This window comes from Sciurus carolinensis, chromosome 4, assembly GCF_902686445.1.
Source record: "Sciurus carolinensis chromosome 4, mSciCar1.2, whole genome shotgun sequence".
Classification (NCBI taxonomy): Eukaryota; Metazoa; Chordata; class Mammalia; order Rodentia; family Sciuridae; genus Sciurus; species Sciurus carolinensis.
In genome coordinates, this window is record NC_062216.1 from 66,615,932 (window position 1) to 66,640,790 (window position 24,859).

Sequence of the window (24,859 nt, forward strand, 5' to 3'; positions counted from 1 at the left end):
ATACTCAAACACTTGGTCTGGTGTGTATGGAATGACGTTGGCCTCTTCAGAAGGAGGAATTTTTAGATCTCCCAGGACATCTGTAGTTATGACAAAGGCAGCAGAAGGCATTCAGCTTCCCTGCCTTTTGGGTATTTACCAGATCTTTCTTCCTGCACAACAGAGAACCACCACAGGCTGAATCCTGCTGTAAATCTCACCAGTGACCCACACATGAGGCTTTCCATATGTCCTGCTCATTAAATCCAAACCATCAGTCCCTACACAGCTTCCTTCCTCCCCAGTGGGCTTGAGGCAAGAAGCGTCCTTCTGCCCACACTAACAAACCAATCACAACATTTACCTTTCTAAGATATCCTTTCGCCTTCCACCCTGCTCAAGAATGTAACATCCCCGCCCCCCCCGCCCCGCAAACAGCTGCCCAGCTTCAGTTCTGGGGCCCTTGATGGGGTGACTCATATTTGTGTGACAGGACAGGACAGAGCATCTTGAGAGCATTGGTATGTTGTGTACATGTGCCCTTGGATTAGTGTGATATGTGTGTGTGTGTGTGTGTGTGTGTGTGTGTATGTTCAGTTGCAGGTACCACACATCTGGAAGGCAGTGAAAGAAGCTACCACTTATGCTAGATCCTTTTTTTTTTTTTTCTAATTGGTAATTTTTAAAATATAACATATCCCGGGCTGAGACTTTGATAGAATGACCAGGGTGGTGGGAATAGCTGCTGGGAGTGATTCCTGTATCCCTACATGTTTATAAGGCATGTCAGAGAGGGATTAGCAGCTCTTAGGAAGTCTGACCCTTGTTGGTCTGACAGCTTGTCACTGGAGCAGTCAAAGCCACAGTGACGGTTAGCAGGTACTTTGCTTCTGTCCTTGGCTCAGACTCAGTGGGCCCTCAGTGTGGCCTCAGTTGAACCTAAGACATGTGGGGCCAGTAAGATTTCACTGGAGCCTGTTGGAGGGGTGTGAGGGAGGTGAGAGACACTGGTGTGAGGGGAGACCAGAGGGATAGGAAGTGTCACCAGTTGGGAGAAAACTGAGCTATCTGGTGATTGGAATGTGTGAGGATAGATATCAGTTGGGGCTGGCCCAGGGAATAGGGTGTTTGGGGAGTAGAGTGTTTGAGGAGCATAGTGGGGGAGATGGATGTTCTCCCCCACTATGGTGGGGTATGATGGGTGGGCAAGAGAGAAGGGCACAGGGTGGTGATTGGAGAAGCAGGAGGGAATTAGTCCCCATGAAGGACTGGTAGGTGGAGTTGGGGATGTTTGGACAAGGAAACTCTTTGAAGCTTTTCTCTCGTCCTCCCTACCCTGGACCAGGTCCCCTCCCCTCCATAAAGCCATTAGCTTCTGGTGCCAGCCCTATCTCTGCTCCATCTCTCTTGGTTCCAGTGGATGCATTCACAGACCTCCTGCCCTGAGGGACGGGGGAGGATTTATGGGGGGTCGAGAGGAGGGGGAGGGGGCATCCTTTAGAGGCAAGAGAGGTCTGTTAGGAAAGTAGGGTGTGGGGAGCTGTTAGTCGGCCTAGAGGCCGGATCATTTCCGAGCTGGCTCTGCATGACAAAGGGAAGGAGCGAGCCTCTTCTTTGATCTGCCCCCTGCTGGCCCCACACACCTGCCTGTTGGTGCCCCCGCCCCAGATGAGACCTCGAAAAGAAAAACCAAAAGGGGGTGGGGAAAAGGCCTTGTCTCAGCACTCCTGGATCCTGCTCAAACCACCTTTCTCTCCTGGTGGCCCCAGGACAAAAATATTTCCTAAGCTGATGACCCAAAGCACCTGCCGCCCCCTCCCGGAGAGCCTGGTGACCCAGAACCCAGAGACCGGCGTGGTGAGATGGGGGCGGGGGCAGCCTGGAGCAGTGCTGTGTGTTTGTGTGTGTAGGGTTGGAGGTGTAAGGGGTCCTGGGAAGAAGACTCATTGGAAATATGGGGTCCCGCCTCAGATGGAAGCTAAGGGAGAAGCGAGGTGGAGGTGAGCAGGAGGGAGTGTGTGTTTATCTGCTCGCTCCAGGATACAGAAGCATGGATTTTTCATATGTTTGCAAAGGCTTTGAGGTCCTGGGGCGCAGGCGTTAGTTAAAGGCGTTAGTTAAAGCGCAAGGCAAAGATGTGGGGCTCTCTGATGCTACACGGGACGGGTGGTGGCTTTTGGTAGATACGTCCTCACAACAGGCATTGGATGCAAGAGACGCAGTCCAGGGTCCCTTGCCGGCAACTGGGAAAGGTGTTCTGTGCGACTCCTCCACCGCCACACAGTGAGCATAAGGGGTAGGGGTGGCCAATCTTTTTGGGCACGGGCACCGGCTTCCTGTTGGCTAAATGGCTTTTACATTTCTCAGAGAAGTTGCCTTGAGAAAGTGGAAAGTGCTCGCTCTTCCTCCCTTCTTTAAGGGTAAACAAGGGTTGGGATTTAGAAAACTTGTTTGGAGAGAGAAGGATACAGATGGAAAGGGAAGACTCCTATTGGGTATAGGTTAAATCCAATTCACCAGTTGTTCTTTAACCCCTACGAAGAAAAATCTGAAGTTCAGAGAAGTAGATCTCTGGACTAGGGTGAGAGGTGGAGGGGATGTTCCTCCTTTTACTGGAAGTTGTAGAAGATGGGGAGGTGTGCTTTGCAATAGTCAAAGCAGCTTCCTATGTGCAGCACTGTGCACACTCTGTTCTTGAAATGATGTTTTCTTTCCTCTTTTTTGGTTTCTCAGCTCATTATCTCCGTTGGAATTAGGTCCTGAGTAGGGCTCCCACAGTTTGGGTTAGGAGTCCTAAAAGCCCTCTCATGAGAGGATAAGCAGTAAGAGGTAGAAGTTGGAAAGGGCTGAATTTCCTTCAGGAGAATTTGACTCAGGTTCACCCCAGAGCCCATCCTTTGCTCTTTTCTGCATCCCTCTGCTCCCTCTTAGTCTTCTTTGTCTGTTGCATTTGCAGCCTGATTTTCCCTTCATTTCTCCAGGAAGCCCCACTTTGGAAGCTGTCCGTCCCAGGGTACTGGGGCGGACTGAGGCCAACCATGCCCAGCCTGCTGTTGCTGTTCACTGCGGCTCTGCTTTCCAGCTGGGCCCAGCTGCTGACGGATGCCAACTCCTGGTGGTGAGTGAGAGGGACTTTGGTCCTGCTCTGCACACTAAGGCTTCTTGGGTAATAAAGGCGTGGACAGGGGGCACCAAGGGTTGTGATCACACCCTATCCATAGGAATATGAAGGGCCTCTTGCATCCCAGGCAAAGTTGGAGAGCTCCTTTTCTCTCTCTAGTCCCTAGAGGTAAGAATTCCCTGAACATAAAAGATTTGTTCATTTGCTTTTTTCTCTGATCCTGTTCACAATCCCTTTTTCCTGGACCTTTCCCTATCCTCATGAATTGTTAGAAATAGCTTTTTTATTTTTATTGAGTTAATAAAAATATTGATAGCATGCATGAGACCCTGGGTTTGATCCCCAGAACTGGGTGGGGGAGAAAGAAAGGAAAAAGAGGGAGAAAAAATTCCAATGGCACATGCCTGTAGTCCCAGCTACTCAGGAAACTGAAACAGGAGGATTACTTGAGCCCAGAAGTTCAAAGCCAGCCTGAGCAACACAGCAAGACCCCATCTCAAAAACATATATGTTGATATCTGGGTTTTAAAACTTTTTGTTTTCAATTTTTGCCAGCAGAGGCAGAGAGTAAAATTCCTTTATTTGAACCCTCTGAAGACCAAATGAAGGATTTGCAGGACCATGCTTGTCTTTCTGTGTTTTTAAGACCACACCATCATTGCCAAGTTGACATGGAAATGGCAGGCAATCACTACTTATTTTGCATGGTCTGTGTCCCACCTGCATTTTTATTTGGATGGCAAATCTGTAGCCTTCTCATCTAACTTAACACTTGATTATGTCTGGTAGATGATGAGAAAAAAGGAGATCCCTGAACTGATTGACAGTGGGTTAGGGCATGTGTGGAGTGAGATATGGAAGTGAAAATGTTTGGAATATATTATGATGTGTGTACTTGGGATTCTATTTTGAAGGCATTTCCACTGAAGGGAAATGCTTTCCACCACATACCCTGCACTAGGGCGAAACTGAACTAATCATTCCTACTCCACAAACAGGCATGTGTCAAATTTGGCTTTTTTTGCCCTCTGCCTCAAATGAACAGCTGCATGAACAGCTGCCCTGCCCACCCCACCTCCTTCTCTGTCTTCTCCCCACCTTTAAGACCAGTACAAATTCTGGTCATCTCCTTATACAGGCTTCTCCTTGGGGGAAGAGCTTTCCCTATCTGATCACTGTGGATCCAGAATCTTGTTTGTCTTAGGCATTTGGCATCTCAAGTATCATTTGCCTAGCTTTCCATATGTCCTTTTAAGACATGAACTCTCTTTTACTAATTCACCCTTACAAGTCCTTGGTCCTTCAGGGCCTTGTACAAGAAAGCATCCCATAAATGTGTTAAATGAATGACTTAACACTGCTCACAGGCACACACTCATTCCTTGTTCTCCCCACCCCCACCCCGCTTTCTGGATTGCTGTTGTAGGTCATTAGCTATGAACCCGGTGCAGAGACCAGAGATGTTTATCATCGGTGCACAGCCTGTGTGCAGTCAGCTTCCTGGGCTCTCCCCTGGCCAGAGAAAATTGTGCCAGTTGTACCAGGAACACATGGCCTACATCGGGGAGGGAGCCAAGACGGGTATTAAGGAGTGCCAGTACCAATTCCGGCAGAGGCGATGGAATTGCAGCACTGTGGACAACACATCTGTCTTTGGCAGAGTCATGCAGATAGGTAAGAGGCCACTAAAATATGGCTTGGCCACAGAAACTGTGCTCATATTGACTGGGTTCATTTAAGCTGTTCCAGGACTGGCAAAATAAGAGCCCAGATGGGGGCCTTTTGGGTTTTTTCTAGGCTTGGCAGCAGCATTCAAGAAGGGAAAGAGGCGGGTATATAAAGTAGCAGCATCCTGGATAATCCTCCATGTCCCTATAGCCTCTGCTTTCCAACTTCACCCTGGCAGGCCCTATGTGACTCACCCATGGTGGAACATCTGAGTTGAGTTAGAGTGGCTTAGGAGATCTGCCCATCATGCTGCCTTTGTCTCAAGACAAAAAGGGCCTCCCTTTTAGTCTTTTTAGAGTCTTGGGTAGAGAATCCAAAATTACAGCCCTGAATATCTGTGAGATGTTTGCCTCTTTCACTTGGACCCTCCAAGGACAGTTAGAAACTTTGGGCCAAATTAGTGATAGTTGTCATTAACCCAGCTCAGATCTAGTGTTAGCTTTTTCATTTGAAAGGGTGTGTGCATGTGTGCGTGCGTGTGTGTGTGTGTGAGAGAGAGAGAGAGAGACAGAGAGACAGACAGACAGACAGACAGGGAAAGTGGGGGAAGGGAACAGACTAAAGAAGAAAGATGAGAGGGCCAAGTCTTCCTGGATTCCTGTCCCTTCCTTTCTCTCCCACTGCTGGTCTAGGATTCTTTGGCTGCCCTATTGCTTAGATAGAGGTGTGATCTGAGGTCTAATTGTTTTAGGTTCTTTTGAAATGCAATCCTCCCCTCCGTGGCAAGAAATCGAGAAATCCGCCCTATCCTACTGGGTCTTATCCCCAGGGCCATAAAAGGAAGGTGTTGGAGCACTGTATTCTGTCCTGTCTCACATTCTCCCAGGACAGCTTCCCATCAGAAGGTCACATTCTGGAGTTACCTGGAGCTGGGCTTTCCCTTTGGCAGGGAGCTTGGGGAGCCAGTGATTTGAAACCCTGTATTACCAAGGATGCTTGGCGGGCCTGCTGTACTCCCACTTACTCCAGACTTCTTTCCTCTATCTCATGTTGAGAAGTAAAAACAGGGGGAAAGTACACTTTGAACTTTACTGCTCTCTTTTTGGGGATCAACCTAAGGTACATAAAACGGAATGCTCCTGTGTTCTGAGAACAGTCTTAGGAGACAACTTCTCTGAAAGAGTAGACTTGGGGTTAAGTGGGATTTACTCACAATTTGTAGATTCTTCTAGCAGTCCCTTGGTATTCGTCCCTTCTTCCCGGTGAAAGTCTCAGCAGCATTTCCTGTCCTTTCTTTGGGGCGACGACACTAGTGTGATCCCTGCGTATACAGAGGCATCCTCTAATCACCTCAAGGGAGCATACAATTATTGAGGCCCTGATGTGTGCCTGCCACTAACTGGGTCCTTTTCATGTGTTATTTCATTCAGGTGAAGGTCAGTGGGTGAAGTTTTATCTAGGAAATAAAGTGTGACAGCACTAGATGATCTTCTTTTCAGACTGCATGGCCGAATGACTGGTGGAAGGTGACCCCATGGAAGAAAGCACATCTCACTGCCCCCTCTTCTAAAACAAACTGGATGCTTTTCCCCACTCCTTTTTGTAGCTTTCCTGAAGGCTCATACTTCCTGGGAAGCTGTCCTCCCTTTCTCCCACTGGTCCCAGGGTAGCTCCTGGTGAAAAATTCTCACTGTCTGGTCTGGAACTTCCAAAGGTTTCTTCCTTCTTTGAAGCTGCTGCAAAAGTCCATCACCAGAGGGCAGCAGTTGCTCGGAAGAGTCTTGGCACTTCACCTGGCCCCTGAGGAGACCCAAGGCACCTTCCTGGCAGCTGACTGCTGTGGTAGTGAGAGGACAGAGGGATGTTATTCTGCTCTCTGCCTGAAAGGAGAAGATGCAGGGTCTATCCAGTAGCTGTATGGTTGATGGTTTATTAGCCTTATATATTTGAGGTGGTTTGAGTTGTCACTCTGAGTTGTTTCACAAGTAGATATAAGCTCTCTCCCCCCACATTGCTTATCCATTCTAAAGCCTCATGTTCTTCTTGCTGAAAGTAGCTCTAGTGCTTTGCTTCCAGAAATCCAAATGCAGCCCCATACAGGCAGAGTTACCCACAGTCAGTGTCTAATGATGTTGCCCCTCCTGGACCAACAGAAGCAGAGTGACTACAAGTGACAGCTAATGAACCTGAGGGCATGTACAGATCCCAAACCATCTTGAGAGACTGGAACTGTCAGAGTGCATAGTATATGCACTGTGAGAGTGTATGACATTCACCTGCAAGTACATTATTTTAAAAGGCAATTCTGAGAGGGCTGATTCAACTCTGAAAAACATTTAGCTAAAGAATGGTGGAAGAAATCAGACATATGTAACTTGCGAAAGGAAAGCATAAAAGGCATATTACTTGTTTTCAAACACTGAAGAACTGTCAAATGGAAAAGGGATTAGACAGTGTCGTTCCAGCAGGCAGAAGTTGTCAGGAGGCAGATTTTGTTTTTTTAATATGAAGAACATTCTGGTGATGAGAGTCATTTTAAAAAGATGCAGGCTGAGTGTGGTGGCACATGCCTGTAATCCCAGGGACTCAGAGGCTGAATCTGGAGGAACACCAAGTGTGAGGCCAGCCTCAGCAACTTAGTGAGACTCTAAGCAATTTAGGAAGACCCTGTCTCAAAATAAATAATAAAAAGGACTGGGGGTGTAGCTCAGTGGTAAAGTGCCCCTGGGTTTAATTCCTGGTATCAGATACAAAAAAAGATACAAGTTTGCTTTGAAAGCCCCTCTGGCTTCCCTGAGGAATGCTGAACAGGAGTGTTCCCAGTGGATGGGCTGTAGCTTCAAAGACTCCTTCCCAGGACACCATGTCAGGGGTTGAGGTTACATTACAGGAAGATTTCTTAGGGATAAATCCCTCAAAGTGGGACTCAACCTGCATCACCAAGAGCCTCTTTGGTCTTCTTGCCAAATAGGTCGTCAGTGTCACAGTCTGACGCCCCTAGATCAGATCCCTCAACTCCGGCTGTGGTTCAGTACTGGTTCAAACATCAGTCCTGGCTGAATCATGAGTGGAACTTCCTGCCATCATTGGGGTTTTTCTTGGGGCATTCCTATTCCACAATTGACTAGAAGCTGACCCCTGGCTAATTAAGAAAAACTGACTCACCTAGTGTAGTCTGGTTGTATATGTCACTGTGGTGCTGAGGTAATGAAGACGTAGGGCCAAGTGGGGGATCACTGCAGACCTGTTAATTGATGGAGACTGCTGCCCTCTTCATCTGCCAAGACAGGACTGTGGGACGTCTACTTCTCATCATGGGGACACAGGAAAGGAGGAAAGGGAGAGTAGAAAGTTCTGCCCAGTGCTGTCTTAGAGACCAGGACTGAGTGTTTCCTGCTAAGAACCACTCCCTACCTCCACATCTGTGTCTGCATGGGTATTACTTATTATTTATCACAACTCTGTGAGGTGTAATTCACAATATCTTACAGTTTACTATTTATTCTTGTTGTTGATTTGTTTTTACAATTCATCATTTAAAGTATACAATTCAATGGTTTTTAGTATATTCACAAGGCTTGCAACCATCACCAGTAATTCTGGAACATTTTCAGCACCCCGTGGAAAAACTGCACACCCTTTAACTGTCACTCACCATTCCCTAACTCCCAGCCCTAGGCAACCACTAATCTGTCTCTATGGATTTGCCTAGTCTGGATTATATGAGGCCTGTGGTGACTGGCTTCTTTCACGTAGTATAATGATTTAAAGGTTCACCATGTTGTAACATGTGTCAGGACTTTATTCCTTTTATGGCTGAATAATATCCCATATTTCATTGTATGGCTAATACCCTGTTTTGTTTATCCATTCATCCATAGATGGATATTTGGGTTGTTTCTACTTTCTGGCTATTATGAATGATGCCACATGAGCATTCATGTGTTTTTGTATGGACATGTTTTCATGTCCTTTGGGTACAGTCTTAGGAGTGGAATTGCTGGGCCATATGGCAACTCTATGTTTAGCCTTTTGAGGAACTGCCAGACTGTTTCCCAAACCAGCTGCACCATTTAACATTCCCATTAATGGTACAGAAGGGTACCATAACCTTACTAGCTTGTTATCAGCTGTATCTTCGATGATGGCTACTCCAGTGGATGTGAAGTCTCGTTTTTATTTTTGATATGCATATTGGAGGTTGAGCATTATTTTTATAAACATTGCATTGAAGTAGAACATAAATCATATGAGTTAAGTGATTTGCTATAGAAATCAAAAGGAACATAGTTGGAATTTTCTATTGGAAATGATCTGGATATTTAGAGGGACCATTCTCGGTGTCTGAAATTGTAGTTGCCCTTGGGGTGTGGTCCCCCACTGCTCTTGAGTTAGGCAGTGTGGATACTGTGGAAAAGAGAGGAAGATAGCTTGGACATTGTGATTCTAGTTCACTTTCCATTTCTGGTCTCTGCCACTACCTTGCTAGATAATGACAGCAATAAAAAAGACAGATGTGTAGCTCATAGAGTGGTGAGAAATTGCATCTGTGAGGGAGAAATTTTTGCTAGGATGCAGAGTTCTACTATTGATTCCATGATTTCTTTCTCAGTCTCATTCTGTTAGTCCCACATGGTGCATAAATTTCTGGATGCCACTCTCCCTCAATTTAGGTCTTCTCCTGGGAAACTTCAGGTCCTATAGACTGCTCTGTAATGAATATGAGTGGAGGCCAGGCATGGAGGGATTCCTTTGATTCTGTGTGGCTTCATAGGGTTGAACTAAGGGCAAGAGGCAGGGGTAAAAAAGAGGCAAATTCAGCCCATTGTGAAGAGGAGTTTCCAACTGTTAGAGCTGTGGGAATAGAAGGTGCCCCTCCAGACAGTGTTTCCCACCCCTGGGAGGGTCACAGCAGAGAAAGGCTCATGAGGAAGGATCAAGAGAAAGTAGAAAGAAGGAAAGGCCTCCGATAAAGGAGGATGACATCCTTTGACACCCCTCTTGTCTCCTCTTGCAGGCAGCCGGGAGACCGCCTTCACCTACGCTGTGAGCGCCGCCGGGGTGGTAAATGCCATCAGCCGTGCTTGCCGTGAGGGTGAGCTTTCTACATGTGGCTGCAGCCGGACAGCACGGCCCAAGGACCTCCCCCGGGACTGGCTGTGGGGTGGCTGTGGGGACAATGTGGAGTATGGCTACCGCTTTGCTAAAGAGTTTGTGGATGCCCGGGAGCGGGAGAAGAACTTTGCCAAGGGATCAGAGGAGCAGGGCCGAGTGCTCATGAACTTGCAGAACAACGAGGCAGGTCGAAGGGTAAGAAGGACCTCTACCCTCCCCTCCCCACACACCGCAGGCCAGTTGACCCTCCCTGGGCTGAGCCAGGAGCTGTGACTTGGCTATCAAGGAATCCAGCTGTGGAGGTTCTATGGTTGCTGACCTAGATACCATTATTGAACAAATCCCTCTCCAAAGGCTCTATTTCCCTGTCGGCACATTCAATTGTCACTTTTTGTTGTTATTGTTTTGCTTGTTTTTTGAGGCAGAGTCTTGCTATGTTGCTCAGGCTGGTCTTCAAACTTCTGAACTCAAACGATCCTCTTTCCTCAGCCTCCTGAGTAGCTGGGAGGACAGGTGTGGGCCAAATCTCATGCCTGGGTCCCGATCTCATTTTTGAAACATCATTTGTCACTTCATAGGACATCTGTCCTGTATGACTTAGGTGCAATGTTTGGAACAGGTCTCCAGACTTACAGAGCTTGATCCATCCTCCTTGCAATTAAAACAGAGAAGACGATTAGCAGTTTAGGCCATGAGACCTGGTCTGGGATTTATGATTTGTTAAAGGCTCAGGTTTTCCCAAGAGCTGACTTTTAAGACCTGCTACTATACATATCCAGAACACCAATTGAAAAGCACATTCAAGCAAACACGTTTCTGATGGAAGTTTGTGTGTGTGTGTGTGTGTGTGTGTGTGTGTGTGTTCCTAGGGATCAAACCCAGGGGCACCATACAACTAAGCTACATCCCCAACCCTTTGTATTTTTTATCTTGAGACAGAGTCTCCCTGAATTGCTGAGAGTGGCCTGAATTTGCAGTCCTCCTGCCTCAGCCTCCAGAGCAGTACAGGTGTGCCCGGCCTCTGCTAGGAGTTTCTTAACATGAGTGGAAGTGAGAAAAGACAGCCATCTTTTTAAGGCTCTTTCACCCTGTCTTGTCAATTTCACCTAAAACAGCCATTTTCTTTAAGCCTCAATATTAGTAGAAACTGAAACACAGGATTAAGGGAGCTTGGCTTCTCATTTGTGCAGTTTACTCGGACAGTTTCCTTTGTGGAGTGCCGAGAGCATACTCCTTATCTGCCTGCACCTAATTCATGAGCATCCCTCTCCAAGCACATGTCTGGCTGCGCCATGGTCTGCCTTTGCCACAGGAAACCTGCAGGCAGGAAGCTCTGCCTTTTGCTAGTTCAGTGTGGTGGATGTTGACAGGCACTGGAGGGCAATGTGACTGTGCCTCTAGGTTTCCCCTTAGAAAGTGCAAATGTCTGAGCGCTGGCAAAGGGCCTCTCAGGAAGCAACACATACTTCTTCCTTGGGATGTGTCCAGCCAGCTGACTCTGGGTCCCCAGTGAGATGCTACAGCAAAACCAGAAAAACTAAAGAAGAGAACAGCAATTTTTTGAGAAGAAATAAGGTCAGAAGTTTAATGTTGGTTCACTGATGATTCAGTATCAGGATATAGATATGTGTCTCAAAATGTCTTTTTATGTCGAAAGTTCAAAACATCAACTGATGTTTTATAGGAGTACATGTCAAATAAATGGAATTGGATATGTCTTTTCTATGAGTCTGGATGTTATAATGTTGGCTTGTCAGGACTCAGTATCTGTGTAGACCTAACATCATCCACTGTGTGACATCAAGTAGAAATTAGAGTTGGTTATTTGTCCCATATCCAAAGGCTAGGTTTTTTTTTTTTTTTTTTCAGTCAGAAATGGGTATGTGGATGGGGAGTTGGTCTGTGGCACTTAGAGTTCTGGTCCTGGCTTTGATACGTGGTTATTATGGAGTAAGCTAGAGCATAGAGACTGGAATTGTCCTAGATAACTTCTCTGGGTATCTTTTGAGCTGCCAGTCTTTCCTAGCTCAAATACCACCTAGTCCTTAACATCTTTTGCATTTTCCATAGGCTCTCACATTGGAAGCTCAGTAGATTGTTTATAAAACAATCTTGGTATCACTCACTCTATTTATTTTTATCTTGTTCGAGGATAGGGATGGCCATCCATATTTCTTTGCTCATCTTTTGATGAGCACATGTGATTATGCAAAGAGAAGTTCTCATATTGCTTCCTAGTAAGAGGTCAAATTCACGGAGGCCACTTGCAGTCTCTGCTAAGTTCCCATGTGGCATTGTGGCAGATGCTGAGGTGGCCCTGGAGGGATAGGGGGAGACATCAGCTCTTCCCCTTTCAGTCACAGTCTTGACCCCACTTCTGCTGGCTCCTCACTTTATGGCCCTTAATTGTTTGTTTGTTTGCACTGGGCCTTATCTGGGCAGCGCCTTCCCTTCCATCTGCCCTGTTTCTCGCTTACACACCTTCCCCAGCTTCCTCTGTCTGTCTCCCAGGCTTGTGGGGGCTCTTTCCTCCAGTCTCCACACCTCTTCCCTAGCCCTTTATCTCTCTCTTTGCCTCTGTCTGCTCTCAGTTGGGAATTCTTGTCCCTTTCTATTTTTTATCCCTTCTTCAAGAAACAGGCCTCTTCCATCAATCACCATCTGAGGCCAAAGGGATTTCACCTCCCACCTCCTCACACCTACACAGAAGATTCTCCAGGAGGGACTAAGTGGAGCAGGGATTGAAAAATATCCTGGACTAGTATTTTATGGCCAGATTTAAAAAAAAAAAAAATCTGTAATCTGACATCTTGGGTATACTCTGTCAGAAATTTCTCTTGGCCTTTGAAAGTCTCTGGTAGCTCCCTCTTAGACACTGATGGCAAGACTAGTGGGTTGGTATTGCTTGACCATTCAAAGGTTTCTAAGCATTTTCCAGATAAAAAGCCTATGGGTAATCCTTGTGACATTCCTATCATATTCCTATCATATTCCAAGCTTGTTGCCATGCCATTAGGTAGACAGATGTGGGAGAGGAACTTAAGGCATTGCCAGAGGACAAAAAGTAAGACTAAAACATTTTTAAAAGCATTTGCTACAGCTATCACTATTTTTATGATCACAGTGCTGGCACTTGAACCCAGAGCCTTTCATATGCCAGGCAAGCACTTTACCACCGAGCTACATCCCCAGCCCCACATTTTTTTTTTTTTTTTTTTTTGTCAGCAAGCAAGAAGGCCAAAAATTGAGATTCCCCCGACTCCTTCTCCTACAGAAGGGCTTTATATATGATTAATAGTAAAACATGAAAAAATACAAATATTGCAGTTGCTACAATGTCTTTGTAGTAGAGCAAGGTTGGAATGAATGTTCAAATAGTGAAGGAGTGACATTCTTCCTCTCCAATTTGTTTTGCTGAAATTCCTGTCCTTGCTCTGTAAAGTCTGCCTTTGACTCTCTTTCCCCAGGTCTCCTGAGAGTTTATTCCCATTAGAGATGCTTATCCGATTCCCCTAGTGACTTAGTGGTAAGGTACACAGTTTTAGACCCTTAATGCTTCCTCCTTTCTGCAGCACCAGGCGCCTGCCATCCCTCTCTAAACCAGGGACCATTTCCAGAGGAATGTCAGACTGCAGCTCAGGCCCAGGGGATTTGGGCCAGAGGATAATTGAAGTCCCTGTCTTTGAAGTGCCTGTTGGGATGGGTGTCAGTTCCTTTGTGCCCTGGGCCTGGGGCTGCTTGCCTTTAACCTTGGGGCGGGGTTTCTTCCCTTCCCTACCCTAAGCCGCGTTTTAGTCCCAAAATTAGAGTGCAGAAGTCATCACCATTTTGGCTCCCTTCTGGGTGGCCCTGGACAGATTATTGAGATTCCCTAGAGCTTCAGTTTCTCCACCATAAAATAGTGGGAATAATTCCCTACCAAGAAAAAAAAAAAATCAGGAAGAGTTTTGCCAATAGTCCTATGAGTTGGTGATGGTTATGCAGATTCTTGCACCTGCAGTGGTCTCTGCTTAGCACTGAATAAAGACACAATCTGGGGACTCTTGAAAAGAAAGCTAAGAGAAACCCTTGAAAAACGAATCCCGACTCAGTTGGTGACAATAGCTGTGGCATAAGAAAATGTTCCGAAGCAGACGTGCATTTTTATCCTGCCATCTGCACTCTGGGCCTGCTGCCAGGGTTATTTGACACAATGCATCAGTATGCTTTCATTGAAAAGCACTTTGTAAGCAGCTTTCTGGTCTACTCTTGGTTTTAAATTTTGACTTGGGATAACCCAATTTTAAATTCATGCCACATTGTTGAAGTTCAGTGACTTCTGGAGTAGATTTGTTTTCATATGAATTACCCCATAGGTAGGCCCACTGACTTGCTCTCCCATTGCACGTGATCTGCTGCCTTCCTCTATACTCACAGGCTTTTTCAGGGAGTGTCTAGGAGATGCTGGGGTGGAAGACAGTGACCTTGCTTACAGACATGATGGTTCATGGGAGACTTCTGATGGCTATGGACTCAGTGACCAAATACCAACCTAGGAAAAGGGACCATTTAATTCTTTCTCAATTCTTTTCTGACTTGTGCTCCAGATTGTGGAAAAGCTGAACATATTTTGGGGGGTTTTATTTATTTGTTTGAGACCTTGACCTTGATGGAAATTTTGAACTGGGCATGACAGTACCTACCTGTAGTCCCAGCACTTGAGAGGCTGAGGTGGGAGGATTGCTTGATCCCAGGAGTTCAAGATCAGCCTGGGCAACACAGTGAGACTCCATGTCAAAAAAAAAAGCCTAGCATGCATGAGGCCCTGGTTCAATCCCCCCAGCACTGAAAAAGGGAAAAAGAAAAAAAGAAGAAGAAAAAAAAATGGAATTCTTTTGGAAATGTAGGTCAGTGGTGGAGTGCCTGCCTTGCATGTGCAAGGTCCTGGGTTTGGTAACCAGCACTGCAAAACAAAACAGAAAGAAAGGAAGGAAGTTTTTTTTTTTTTTTTTTCCCCTGATTATAAAAATGACATGTGTTGTAATGCATTTCATAGAACACGAAAATTGATAAAGTAAACAGGGGAAGTGTCCCAAATGCTATTCTTGTAAGTGGATAAGAATGTCTTGTGTTGCCTCTCTAGTGTTCTATGTAATCCTTTTTTTTTTTTTTTTTTTTTTTTTTTTTTTTTTTTTGCACTTTACCACAGAGACACATCCCCAGCCCCTTTTTATTTTTTATTTTGAGACAGGGTCTTACTAAGTTGCTGAGGGCCCCACTAAGTTACTTAGGATGGCCTCGAACTTGCAATCCTCTGGTCTCAGCCTCACGAGTCACTGGGATTACAGGCATGCACCATAGCACCCGGCCCTCACCACCCTCTTGACCTCATCCCTCAGGGAATCTCCTTATTCTTTTCTTTCTTTCTCCCTGCAGGCTGTGTATAAGATGGCAGATGTAGCCTGCAAATGCCACGGCGTCTCAGGCTCCTGCAGCCTCAAGACCTGTTGGCTTCAGCTGGCTGAGTTCCGCAAGGTGGGGGACCAGCTGAAGGAGAAGTACGACAGCGCAGCTGCCATGCGCATCACCCGAAAGGGCAAGCTGGAGCTGGTCAACAGCCGCTTCAACCAGCCCACCCCAGAGGACCTTGTCTACGTAGACCCCAGCCCTGACTACTGCCTACGCAATGAGACCACAGGTTCCCTGGGCACCCAGGGCCGCCTCTGCAACAAGACCTCAGAGGGCATGGACGGCTGTGAGCTCATGTGCTGTGGCCGTGGCTACGACCAGTTCAAGAGCGTTCAGGTGGAGCGCTGCCACTGCAAGTTCCACTGGTGCTGCTTTGTCAAGTGCAAAAAGTGCACCGAAATCATCGACCAGTATGTCTGTAAATAACCCGGGAGGGAGCTGCTCTCCTGACCCTCTCCTCCACTCTGCCTCACAAAAGTCTATATTATATAAATCTATATAAATATATTTTATATTTGTATAAATAAATGGATGGATGATAAATAATTAAAAGAAGAAAATGGAAAGGAAAAGCTTATTTAAGAGACGCTGGCGATCTTTGAGGACTGGGCTTTACTGGTTCTCTGCTTCCAGTGGGAGAGAGAACAGGCTTCTTTCCTTCCCCTGGTGAGGACTCTCAGGATGTAGGGATGTGGAAATATTTACTGTCTATCCATCATGGCCTTGAGGAGAGAGGCAGTGGTTAGATGGAGATGATCCTGTCTGGAAGTCTGGAGTCTGTTGGGTAGATAAGTACCCTATTACCCCAGCCACAAGGCCAAGAGGCCCTGTGGAAGGTGACAGGACCTCAGCATAAATCCTGATGGCTGCAGGGTCTTGTCCAGAATATAGATTGGTTTGGTAAGGGGCCCAATGCTTCCTTGTTTTTCTGTGTGCACACTTAAGAATCCACACTTGCAAGACTGGATTCCTCTCCAACACAAAGAGAGGTCTGATGTCACCTGGACCCTGGTGACCACAAAGGGATCTGCACCTCTTGAGAGCCCTTGGGGCCTGTCTTTCCAGGAAGAATCACCCTTCCTCCACAGTTCACTAGCTCTTGCTATGAATTTCTGCCCCAGGAGGAAAGTGGGTCACGTGACCTACCATGTCAGGAAAGACATTAACTGAATCTGTATGCCTGGGCTGCGGAAACCCAGGTGCAACATGGGACCGAGCGAACCTTGCACTGACCTCCCTCACAGGGAGAGGAAACTTGTACTGCTGCTGCTGTCATCCATCAAGGGAGGCTGGGAGGCCTCATGGACAACAGGACATGTGGGCAGGTCAGGCCCAGATGGCCTGGCATGTTCTCTTCATCTCTGCCCAGATGTACAGTTTCCCTCTGACATTAAATATCCTTCACTGAGGTTTCTCTCCCTCTCCTTATTTGGACACACAATCATCTTTCATGAGTCTTCTTTTATATTTTATTTTATTTTTGGTGCTAGGATGGAACCCAGGCATGCTATACAAGTGTGCTTGCTACCACTGAGCCACACCCCCAACCCATGATAGGTTGTTTCTTTTCTCTTTCTTTTTTTTTTTTTAATTTTAGTTGTAGATAGATACAATACCTTTATTTTATTTATTTATGTGGTGCTGAGGAGTGAACCCAGTGCCCCACACATGCAAGGCAAGCGCTCTACCACTGAGCCACAACCCCAGCCCCAGATCTTTTCTTAAGAGATTAATATTACCCTTATTTCTCTGATTATTGCTTTTCTCACTATTTTGTGCAGATCTCTTCAAGTGGTATGATTCAATGTCATTCTTTTTTTTTTTTTTTTTTTTTTTTTTAATGGTGCTGGGGATCTACCACAGGGCCATATGCATACTAGACAAGCGCTTTACCACTGAGCTATACCCCCAGCCCTCTTTGAGTTTTGATTTGAGTTTTAGAACCCTGCTGCATGGTGTAAAAGAGGGTAATGAAATTGAGCCTTTTTATAGAGTTCTAGTCTAGTGATTAGAGAGAGAGAAAATATTGTGAGCATTAAATAAGGTAATACATTAAAGCATTCTCCCCCAGGGCTAGCACAAAGGTAAACAATCAATGGTAGCCATTACTATTACTGTTATGAACATAAGAATTCTGAAATGTTAGTGTAAGTCTCACCTGTGCCTACCATTTTCCCTCCTTGCATTTTGCAGCTTCCTGAGTTAATGCCGGTGTGTTCCCAGATCCTTGGTAAAGCCCAGGCAGTGGGGAGACTCTCTGCAGCCTTCTTTGTATTGCCGTCTGCAGCTTTGGACCCCAGTATCTAGGACCAGAAGAGAAAGAGAGAAAGATATAACTCAGGGATACAGAGAGAAAGATGTTATTAATCTAGAAACAAAGGAATGTGGCTCAGTTGCAGAGTGCTTGCCTAGTATGCATGAGGCCCTGGGTTCAATTCCCAGCACCACTAAAATAAAATAAATCAATCAAAAAGGGAGGAAGGAGCTATTGAGAAGGACATGGAGCCAGGCTGCCCCAGAGTAACCAGCCTGCAGGTGAGCTAGAAACTACATAAATATTGATTTCCTTCCTGAAAAGTTTATTTCTGGGGAAATAATGGAATTAAGGATTAACTTGGGTTTTAATGAGCAAATGATATTGCAAAACCGTCTAACAATTCTGCCTGAGGATGTGCATGGCCACGAAGGCCACTTGCATCTGTGGTAGCTAAAGAGGGACCTAATGACAGGCCAACAAAGGGTGATTTTACCAGGAACAAACTCACACTGTTATTCAGATTCCTTTGGTCCACATTTTCATGGTGAACATCCACAAAAGAAAGTGATTGAAGTTAATTGGTCTATAAAAGTTCAAAACCATGCCCTTGGCTTCATTAATAGCCATTTAGCCATCTTAACCATACTTAATCATAACTAACCAGTTACATATCAACTACAATAATAAGGGTCTTGAAATACTGACTTTCATGTGTATATGTGCTGGGGATTGAACCCAGGACTTTGTGCATGATAAGCATGCTCTACCGTTGAGTTACACGCCCCCAGCTACATATTATTCTTTCCTACATCACTGTTCTAGAGTTCTGGGGAGTTGCTTATATAGAGGGCTCAAAGTATTTAAGAGTTGAAATCCAAGCCATCCTTACAAATACTGGGGAATTAGTTGGCAGACTTGTCTACAGTCCTTGAAAGTCATTTCCATATTTATCAAAGATAGAAAATCCCTTTATTTTTTTCTGGTACTGGGGACTGAACCCAGGGGCACTTTACCACTGAACCACATTATCCCCAGATTTTTAAATTTCGAAACAGTCTCACCAAGTTGGTGAGGCTGATCTCAAACTTGTAATCCTTCCACCTCGGCCTCCTGAGTCACTGGGATTACATGGACCACAATGCCTGACTGAAAAAGTTCCTTTTATATGGAGGTATTTCTACATAGTCATGACAAGTGGGTGGAGTAAGTCAGTGTTCTCTTTATGGCATGGAGGAGGACATATGTGCATATACCAGTGTGACTGTTGCATCCTCTGACCTACGAATTTATAACTACTGTCAGGTGCTTGTTTGAGTCCTGGTGGAGTAGCAGCTGTCTGTGAAGTGACCAGTAAGGCTATAGAAATGTGATTGACCAAGCTGGAAGAAAATGAATTCTGCCAAGAACTGTACATGATTAGAACAGGAAGGGGACATGGAAATTTGAGCTCCAGCCTCAGGGATTCCAGATAAGGACGTCCAAATCTTGATCAGAGGCCAAACCTTCGTATACTTGTAAAAACAGAATCCTAGGTCTCCAGCACCAGAAATTGTAATCCAGTTGTTCTAGGGCAGAACCTGTGACAGATACACCTTCCCCCAAAACCTGAGGAGATCCTATGCTGGCATACAATGATTACCACTGGATTTCCAGTCCTTAAGAGCTAAGCCGGGGGCTGGGGTTGTGGCCCAGTGGTAAAGTGCTAGTCAGCATGTGCGAAGCACTGGGTTTGATTCTCAGCACTACATATAAATAAATGAATAAAATAAAGGTCTATCGACATCTTAAAAAAAAAGAGCCAAACTGGGCCAGTGACACATGCCTGTAATCTCAGAAACTCAAGAGGCTGAGGCAGGAAGATTGTGAGTTCAAAGCCAGCTTCAGCAACTTAGTGAGACCCTAAGCAATTTAGCAAGACTCCATTTCAAAATAAAAAATAAAAAGGGTTGGGGATATGGCTCAGTGGTTAAGTGCCCCTGGGTTAATCCTCGGTTTTATATATATATCTCCAACGTGGAGTTTAATGGAAAGATCATTATACAGCCTGGACCAAGCAGTCCTAGCCATCCCACCTCCCTCCTCTGCCTGGAATGGGTCAGGGAAAGCCTATCCATCCAATTCCTATATGAATGTACCAGGGCAATATTCATCTAGCCATTGGTCTTCACCTTACCTTCAAGTTGAAATTAGGAGAAAAGTATGCCTGACTGTTTCCATTTAAAAGACAGGATGGACAGGTAGTAGATGAGCAGGGAGGAAAGCAGACTCAGCCAAGGTTAAGGTTAGGGTTGGAGTAAGACTCCATTCACAAAACCACCCTGAGCAAAGCCTTGCAAGAACTTGGATTCCAAGGCCTACTTTGGAGAGCTCATTTAGTTTTCCACCCTCCATTCTTTGAGGTGAGAAACAAAAGTTGCTAGTTGCATTGAACCCCAAATTGGTTATTGCCTTTGAAATTCTGGCCCTACCTCTCTTTAATCATCAGCATCTTATTTAACTCTGTCATCTCCTGGAGTTTTAGAAGCCAGTGAGACATCCTGTGCTTGAGATTGCTCCTTGAGATAGACAGCTTACAGCTGCAGTAGCTTATCAGGAAAGAAGCCTGTTTCCTTGGGCAGAAAGCCACACCATCCCAAGAGGCTGGAAGCAAATAACTGTTTCCATCTTAAAACAGGCTCCAGTACTTTGCCAGATGCTACTTATACTGGCACGTGTGTTTTTGGAGAATCTGAGTGTGTATGCATGCATGTGTGTATGCATGCAGAGAAGTGCTTGTCACTCATGTACACCCATGTGCACAGGAATGATTTTTTTAATTAATCTTGGGGGCGGAGTGGAGAGGCACTGGAGGCCTGGAATATGTAAAAAATTAGAAGTAACTCCTTGCTTCTGGCTGAGAAGCTGATGAATACGGACGGTCTTTATTGGAAACCCCTATCCTCTGATTATCCGGTGATGAAAAACTTCATTTCTCTAGAAGGAACGTCAGGGGCAGAGGAGGGCCATGTGAGCCATGGTTGCAAAATTTTGTAGTTCTTTATCATATAAGAGTTTCTGCACTGTGGATATCCCAAAAAGAAAAAGTAAAGGATGTTCTGATTCCTGGTTTGACCTAAGGAGTATGGGTAGTTTGCCCTATTCCCTTAAAGTAAGAAGGTTGGTCCTACGAGTACATTTTCTAGATTGTTCCAGAGTTGGGCGTTTATCAGGTAGACTCGCCACGTCTTTTTCTGCCTGCCTCCTGCTGCTTGCCTTTTGCTCTCCACTCTGTTCATTAGCAATTCCACCAGAGGCAGCAAGGGAAGATGGAATCACATCAGCTCATTAAGGCTTCCCAAGTAGTTTTGATAAATAACCCCATGGGAGGAAGGGTGGTTAAAAAACTCTGTGAATTTAATGTGTCACCTATGTGTATTATCTACTGCTCCCCAGATAATTGAAAATAGATTGATATCTGCTCACAGTCAAAGCAAGCAGGAAACTACAGTGTTAGAGTGGAAGCACAGTCATATCCCTGGGGAAAAAAGAGGATTTACTTAAGTATGAAAAGAAGAGTATCTGGAGGGACTTTCAGCAGAAGCGTCAAGAAAAGATGTCAAAGAAAGGATGTGCCAGCAATCCTAGATACTTGGGAGGCTGATGCAGGAGAATCAAAATTTTGAGGCCAGACTCAGCAATTTAGTAAGATCCTGTCTCAAAATAAAAAGTAAAAGTGGGTAGGGATGTAGCTCAGTGGTAGAGCACCACTAGGTTAAATATTCAGGACCAAAAAAGAAAGAAAGGATGAACCCTTTTAATCTGATTTTTTTTCCCTAGTACCGGGCATCAAACCCAGGGTCTCACGTGTGCCCTGCAAGCACTCTGCCAGAGTTGCATCCCCAGACCCTTTTAATCCAATATTAGTTTAAAGTCCAAAGGAACAGTGGTCCTGGCCCTGAAGAATACATGGTTCTAAGGTTTGGCACTTACACTGTTAGTTGGGTCAACCAGCTCTGTGGTTGGTAACTGATTTGAAAGTTATGTCTTTCATATATTTACTTTATTTCTAGATCCTTTTTAGAAGTTTCATTAAGGAATTTAAAAAATTCCTATGTTCCTTGCATCATCTCCTAGAACCTAAAATACTGCTTAGTACATAGAAAGCACCCAATAAATACTCGCTGAATGAATGAATAATGATGATTCTCACTGAATAGATGAGGAAGTTGAAGTACAATGAGAATAACTTCACAGGCCACTGTGTAGTTTGTTCTCTCAAAGTTGCAAGTAACAAATCCATTTGAGCCAGATGAGAAGGAGGTGGGTCTAAGGGCTCTGGAATTTTTTTTTTTTTTACTTTTTTAGATGTTGATAGATCTTTATTTTATTCATTTATATATAGTGCTGAGGATCAAACCCAGTGCCTCGCACATGCTAGGCAAGCGCTCCACCACTGAGCCACAACCCCAGCCCACAACCCCTGACTCTGGAATCTTTAGGAGCTGACCTGGACACCTCTGTATCTTCCTCCCTTTCTCTTCTCTCTTCTCGGAGGTCACTTCTCTCTTTCTCCACCTCCATCTCCATCTCTCTTTCTTTGTGGACCAACTTCCTCTGTCCACCATGGTGGGAAACATGGTAACTGACAGCCTCTGAGTTAATAGACTATATTTCCATCTATAGCAAGAAAATTCTTATTCCAAATTTCGAAGGAGGGGTTGCTGGTCCAGCGCTCTTTCCACCATTCCATAATTTTGCAGCAGTTCAAGTCAATGGAGCAGAGGGGCTTAAGATTTTATCTAGGGGCTGAGGGGCTAGAGGGCTGAGGGTGGGTGGTATATGCCTGTAATCCCAGAAGGCTGAAGCAGATCACAAGTCCAAGGCCAGCCTCAGCAATTCAGCAGGGTCCTAAGCAATTTAGTGAGATCCTATCTCAAAATAAAATATAAAATGGACTGGTGATGTGGCTCAGTGGTTAAGCACCTCTAGGTTCAATTCCTGGTACCAATAAATAAATAAATAAATAATCAGGGAGGGAGGAGCTACTCCTGTTCCTATTAATTTATCTGGTTAGATCCAGAGATGAGATAATCCAGCTTGTTGGTAAGAAAGGAGACTCCTAAGTATTTACTATGTAATTTCTCATGTTTACTGAGGGGTCCTTCATTTGTGAAAGTGCATAGTTATAGAAGTCCTGAAAGTTTTAAAAAGAATTGAAAAGCTGGGCTTGGTGATGCAGGCTGGTAACCCCAGCAGCTCAGGAGGCTCAGGCAGGAAGATCCCAAGCTCAAAGCCAGCCTCAGCAACTTAGTGAGACCCTGTATCAAAATGAAAAATAAAAAGGACTGGGAATGTGGCCCAGTAGTTAAGTGCCTCTGGTTTCAATATCCTTTATACAAAAAAAAAAAAAAAAAAGAAAGAAAAAAAAAGAAAGCTCTGAGCCCACTAGTGTGGAGGCCCTGTTCCCTAAAAAACTTTGAGAATGGGATAAATTCTATAGATAAATACTGTGCTCTAGTCAAAGGACCAGTCATTCTCATTAATGATTTTAGAACATTTTTCCCTTTGACAGCATAATTCTGCAGTATCAATTGGTTTCTTCATACTTTTCCTCGTATTTCAAGGTCTGAGTCCACCAAATAGATATATCTGCTGGACATGTTTGCTCATACCTGTAATTCCAGCGACTTGAAAGGCTCAGGCAGGTGGATTACAAGTTCAAAGACAGCCTCAGCACCTTAGCTAGACCTTGTCTCAAAACAAAAAAAGAAAAGGACTGGGGATGCGACTCAGTGGTTAAGTGCCCCTGAATTCAATTCCCAGTGCAGGAGGGATGGGGAAGGCGGTAGGGGTTGGGGTTTGGCGGGTATCTGAGATGATAAGCATTGCAAAGATTTTTCTGTGAATCTTCCACAGCTCTTGAGGAGCAACGGAGCAAGCATTTGAAAACTTGCTTATGCCCTCTAGCTAGCTTTCTTTTGTCCTTTTTAATTTGAGAGTACACTCCATCTAGCCCTCGAATCTTAGCCAGTGGACAAGAAGGACATATTTGTAAAGTAAGAAATAATTCCACTCATTGTTATTTCTTTCCTCACCTCATTTTATTTTCTAACTTGAAAAATTAGGGTTTTTTCGTTTGTGTGTGTGTGTGTGTGTGTGTGTGTGTGTGTGTGTGTGTGTATGGGGGACTGAATCCAGGGGTGCTCAACCACTGAGTCACATTCCCAGCCATTTTTAATTTTTATTTTGAAGCAGGGTCTCCCTGAGTTGCTCAGGGCCTCCTTAGTTGCTCAGTTTTGAAAGCACAATCCTCCTGCCTCCGCTTCCCCAGTCACTGGGATTACAAGCCTACGCCACCATGCCTGGGGAAAAATGTTTTTCGAATTGAACTAACTGCTTATGTGACAAAGACCATGAACCAGAACATACTCGGGCCCCACCAGGTCTGGGTCCAGACTTTCCGAACATTCCCACACTCTTGCGGGACTAGTCTAGTCTGCAGTTCCTCATTCAGTCACATGAGGTCACTATCTCATCAGTTCCAGTGAGAATTCTGCAGCTCACAGCCTAGTGCAAAAATTGGGCAGTGGATTCTTGCGAATTGGTGGCAGAAAATGAAGGCAGGACCTTAGTGAAGTTGGGTTCTAGATTTTTCCCTTGGATGGATTGGAGAATAATTATATCAACATTATTTTACTTATTTGTTAAAAATCGAGTGTAGAGTGTAATGCAATTAGGGGAAACTCTTGATTCTGTTTGGCTAACATCAAGATCACAGTGGAGCACTTGCCTGGGAAGCATCTGTGTATTAGGCACGTGCTTAGTCATGGCTATGTTTATGCTCCTCACTTCCAAGCAGCTGGATATTTTGCATACTTGAAGGTTATCATTAAAGAAGTGTGTAAATTATAGCTACCATTTATCTAGTACTTATTTTATGCTAGCTGCTTTACATACATTATGTATAATTCTCTCAATACCTAGGCATTATTATCCACATATTTCAGATGGGGAATTTAAGACTCAGAGAGATTAAGTAACATCCTTTGCCTCACACAGTAATTGATACTGACCCCAGACCCTTTTTTGGCTCTTCAGTGGATTTCAGGGTAATTAAAGAATGTAGTCATAGTTACCTGGCAGAGGAGATCACATGATCATGAAGGTGGTTTTCCTAGGGTGAAGTCTAACCATTGTACTAGGGATGTGCTGACCCTTGTAATTTCCCCAAATATGGGAAATCTGACTGCATAATTCGTGGTAGTGGAGGATTATGTTGGTACTCCCCACCT

General features: G+C 45.0%; 1 protein-coding gene and 1 non-coding gene across 3 annotated transcripts in view; both read left to right on the forward strand.

The window, feature by feature from the left end:
• The window catches only part of Wnt5b (Wnt family member 5B), a 108,157-nt gene extending 91,424 nt beyond the window's left edge, over nucleotides 1–16,733 (forward strand). For both annotated transcript variants that reach the window (XM_047550741.1, XM_047550740.1), the window contains 4 exons: nucleotides 2,961–3,097; nucleotides 4,527–4,774; nucleotides 9,786–10,078; nucleotides 15,299–16,733. In XM_047550741.1, the coding sequence (XP_047406697.1) occupies nucleotides 3,018–3,097; nucleotides 4,527–4,774; nucleotides 9,786–10,078; nucleotides 15,299–15,757 (1,080 nt within the window). In that variant the 5' untranslated portion in view covers nucleotides 2,961–3,017 and the 3' untranslated portion in view covers nucleotides 15,758–16,733. The remainder of the gene's footprint in view (nucleotides 1–2,960; nucleotides 3,098–4,526; nucleotides 4,775–9,785; nucleotides 10,079–15,298) is intronic.
• A 7,962-nt stretch (nucleotides 16,734–24,695) lies between these two features.
• Nucleotides 24,696–24,859, forward strand: LOC124984083 (U1 spliceosomal RNA). Its single transcript, XR_007108551.1, has one exon. It is a non-coding gene; the product is annotated as a U1 spliceosomal RNA (small nuclear RNA).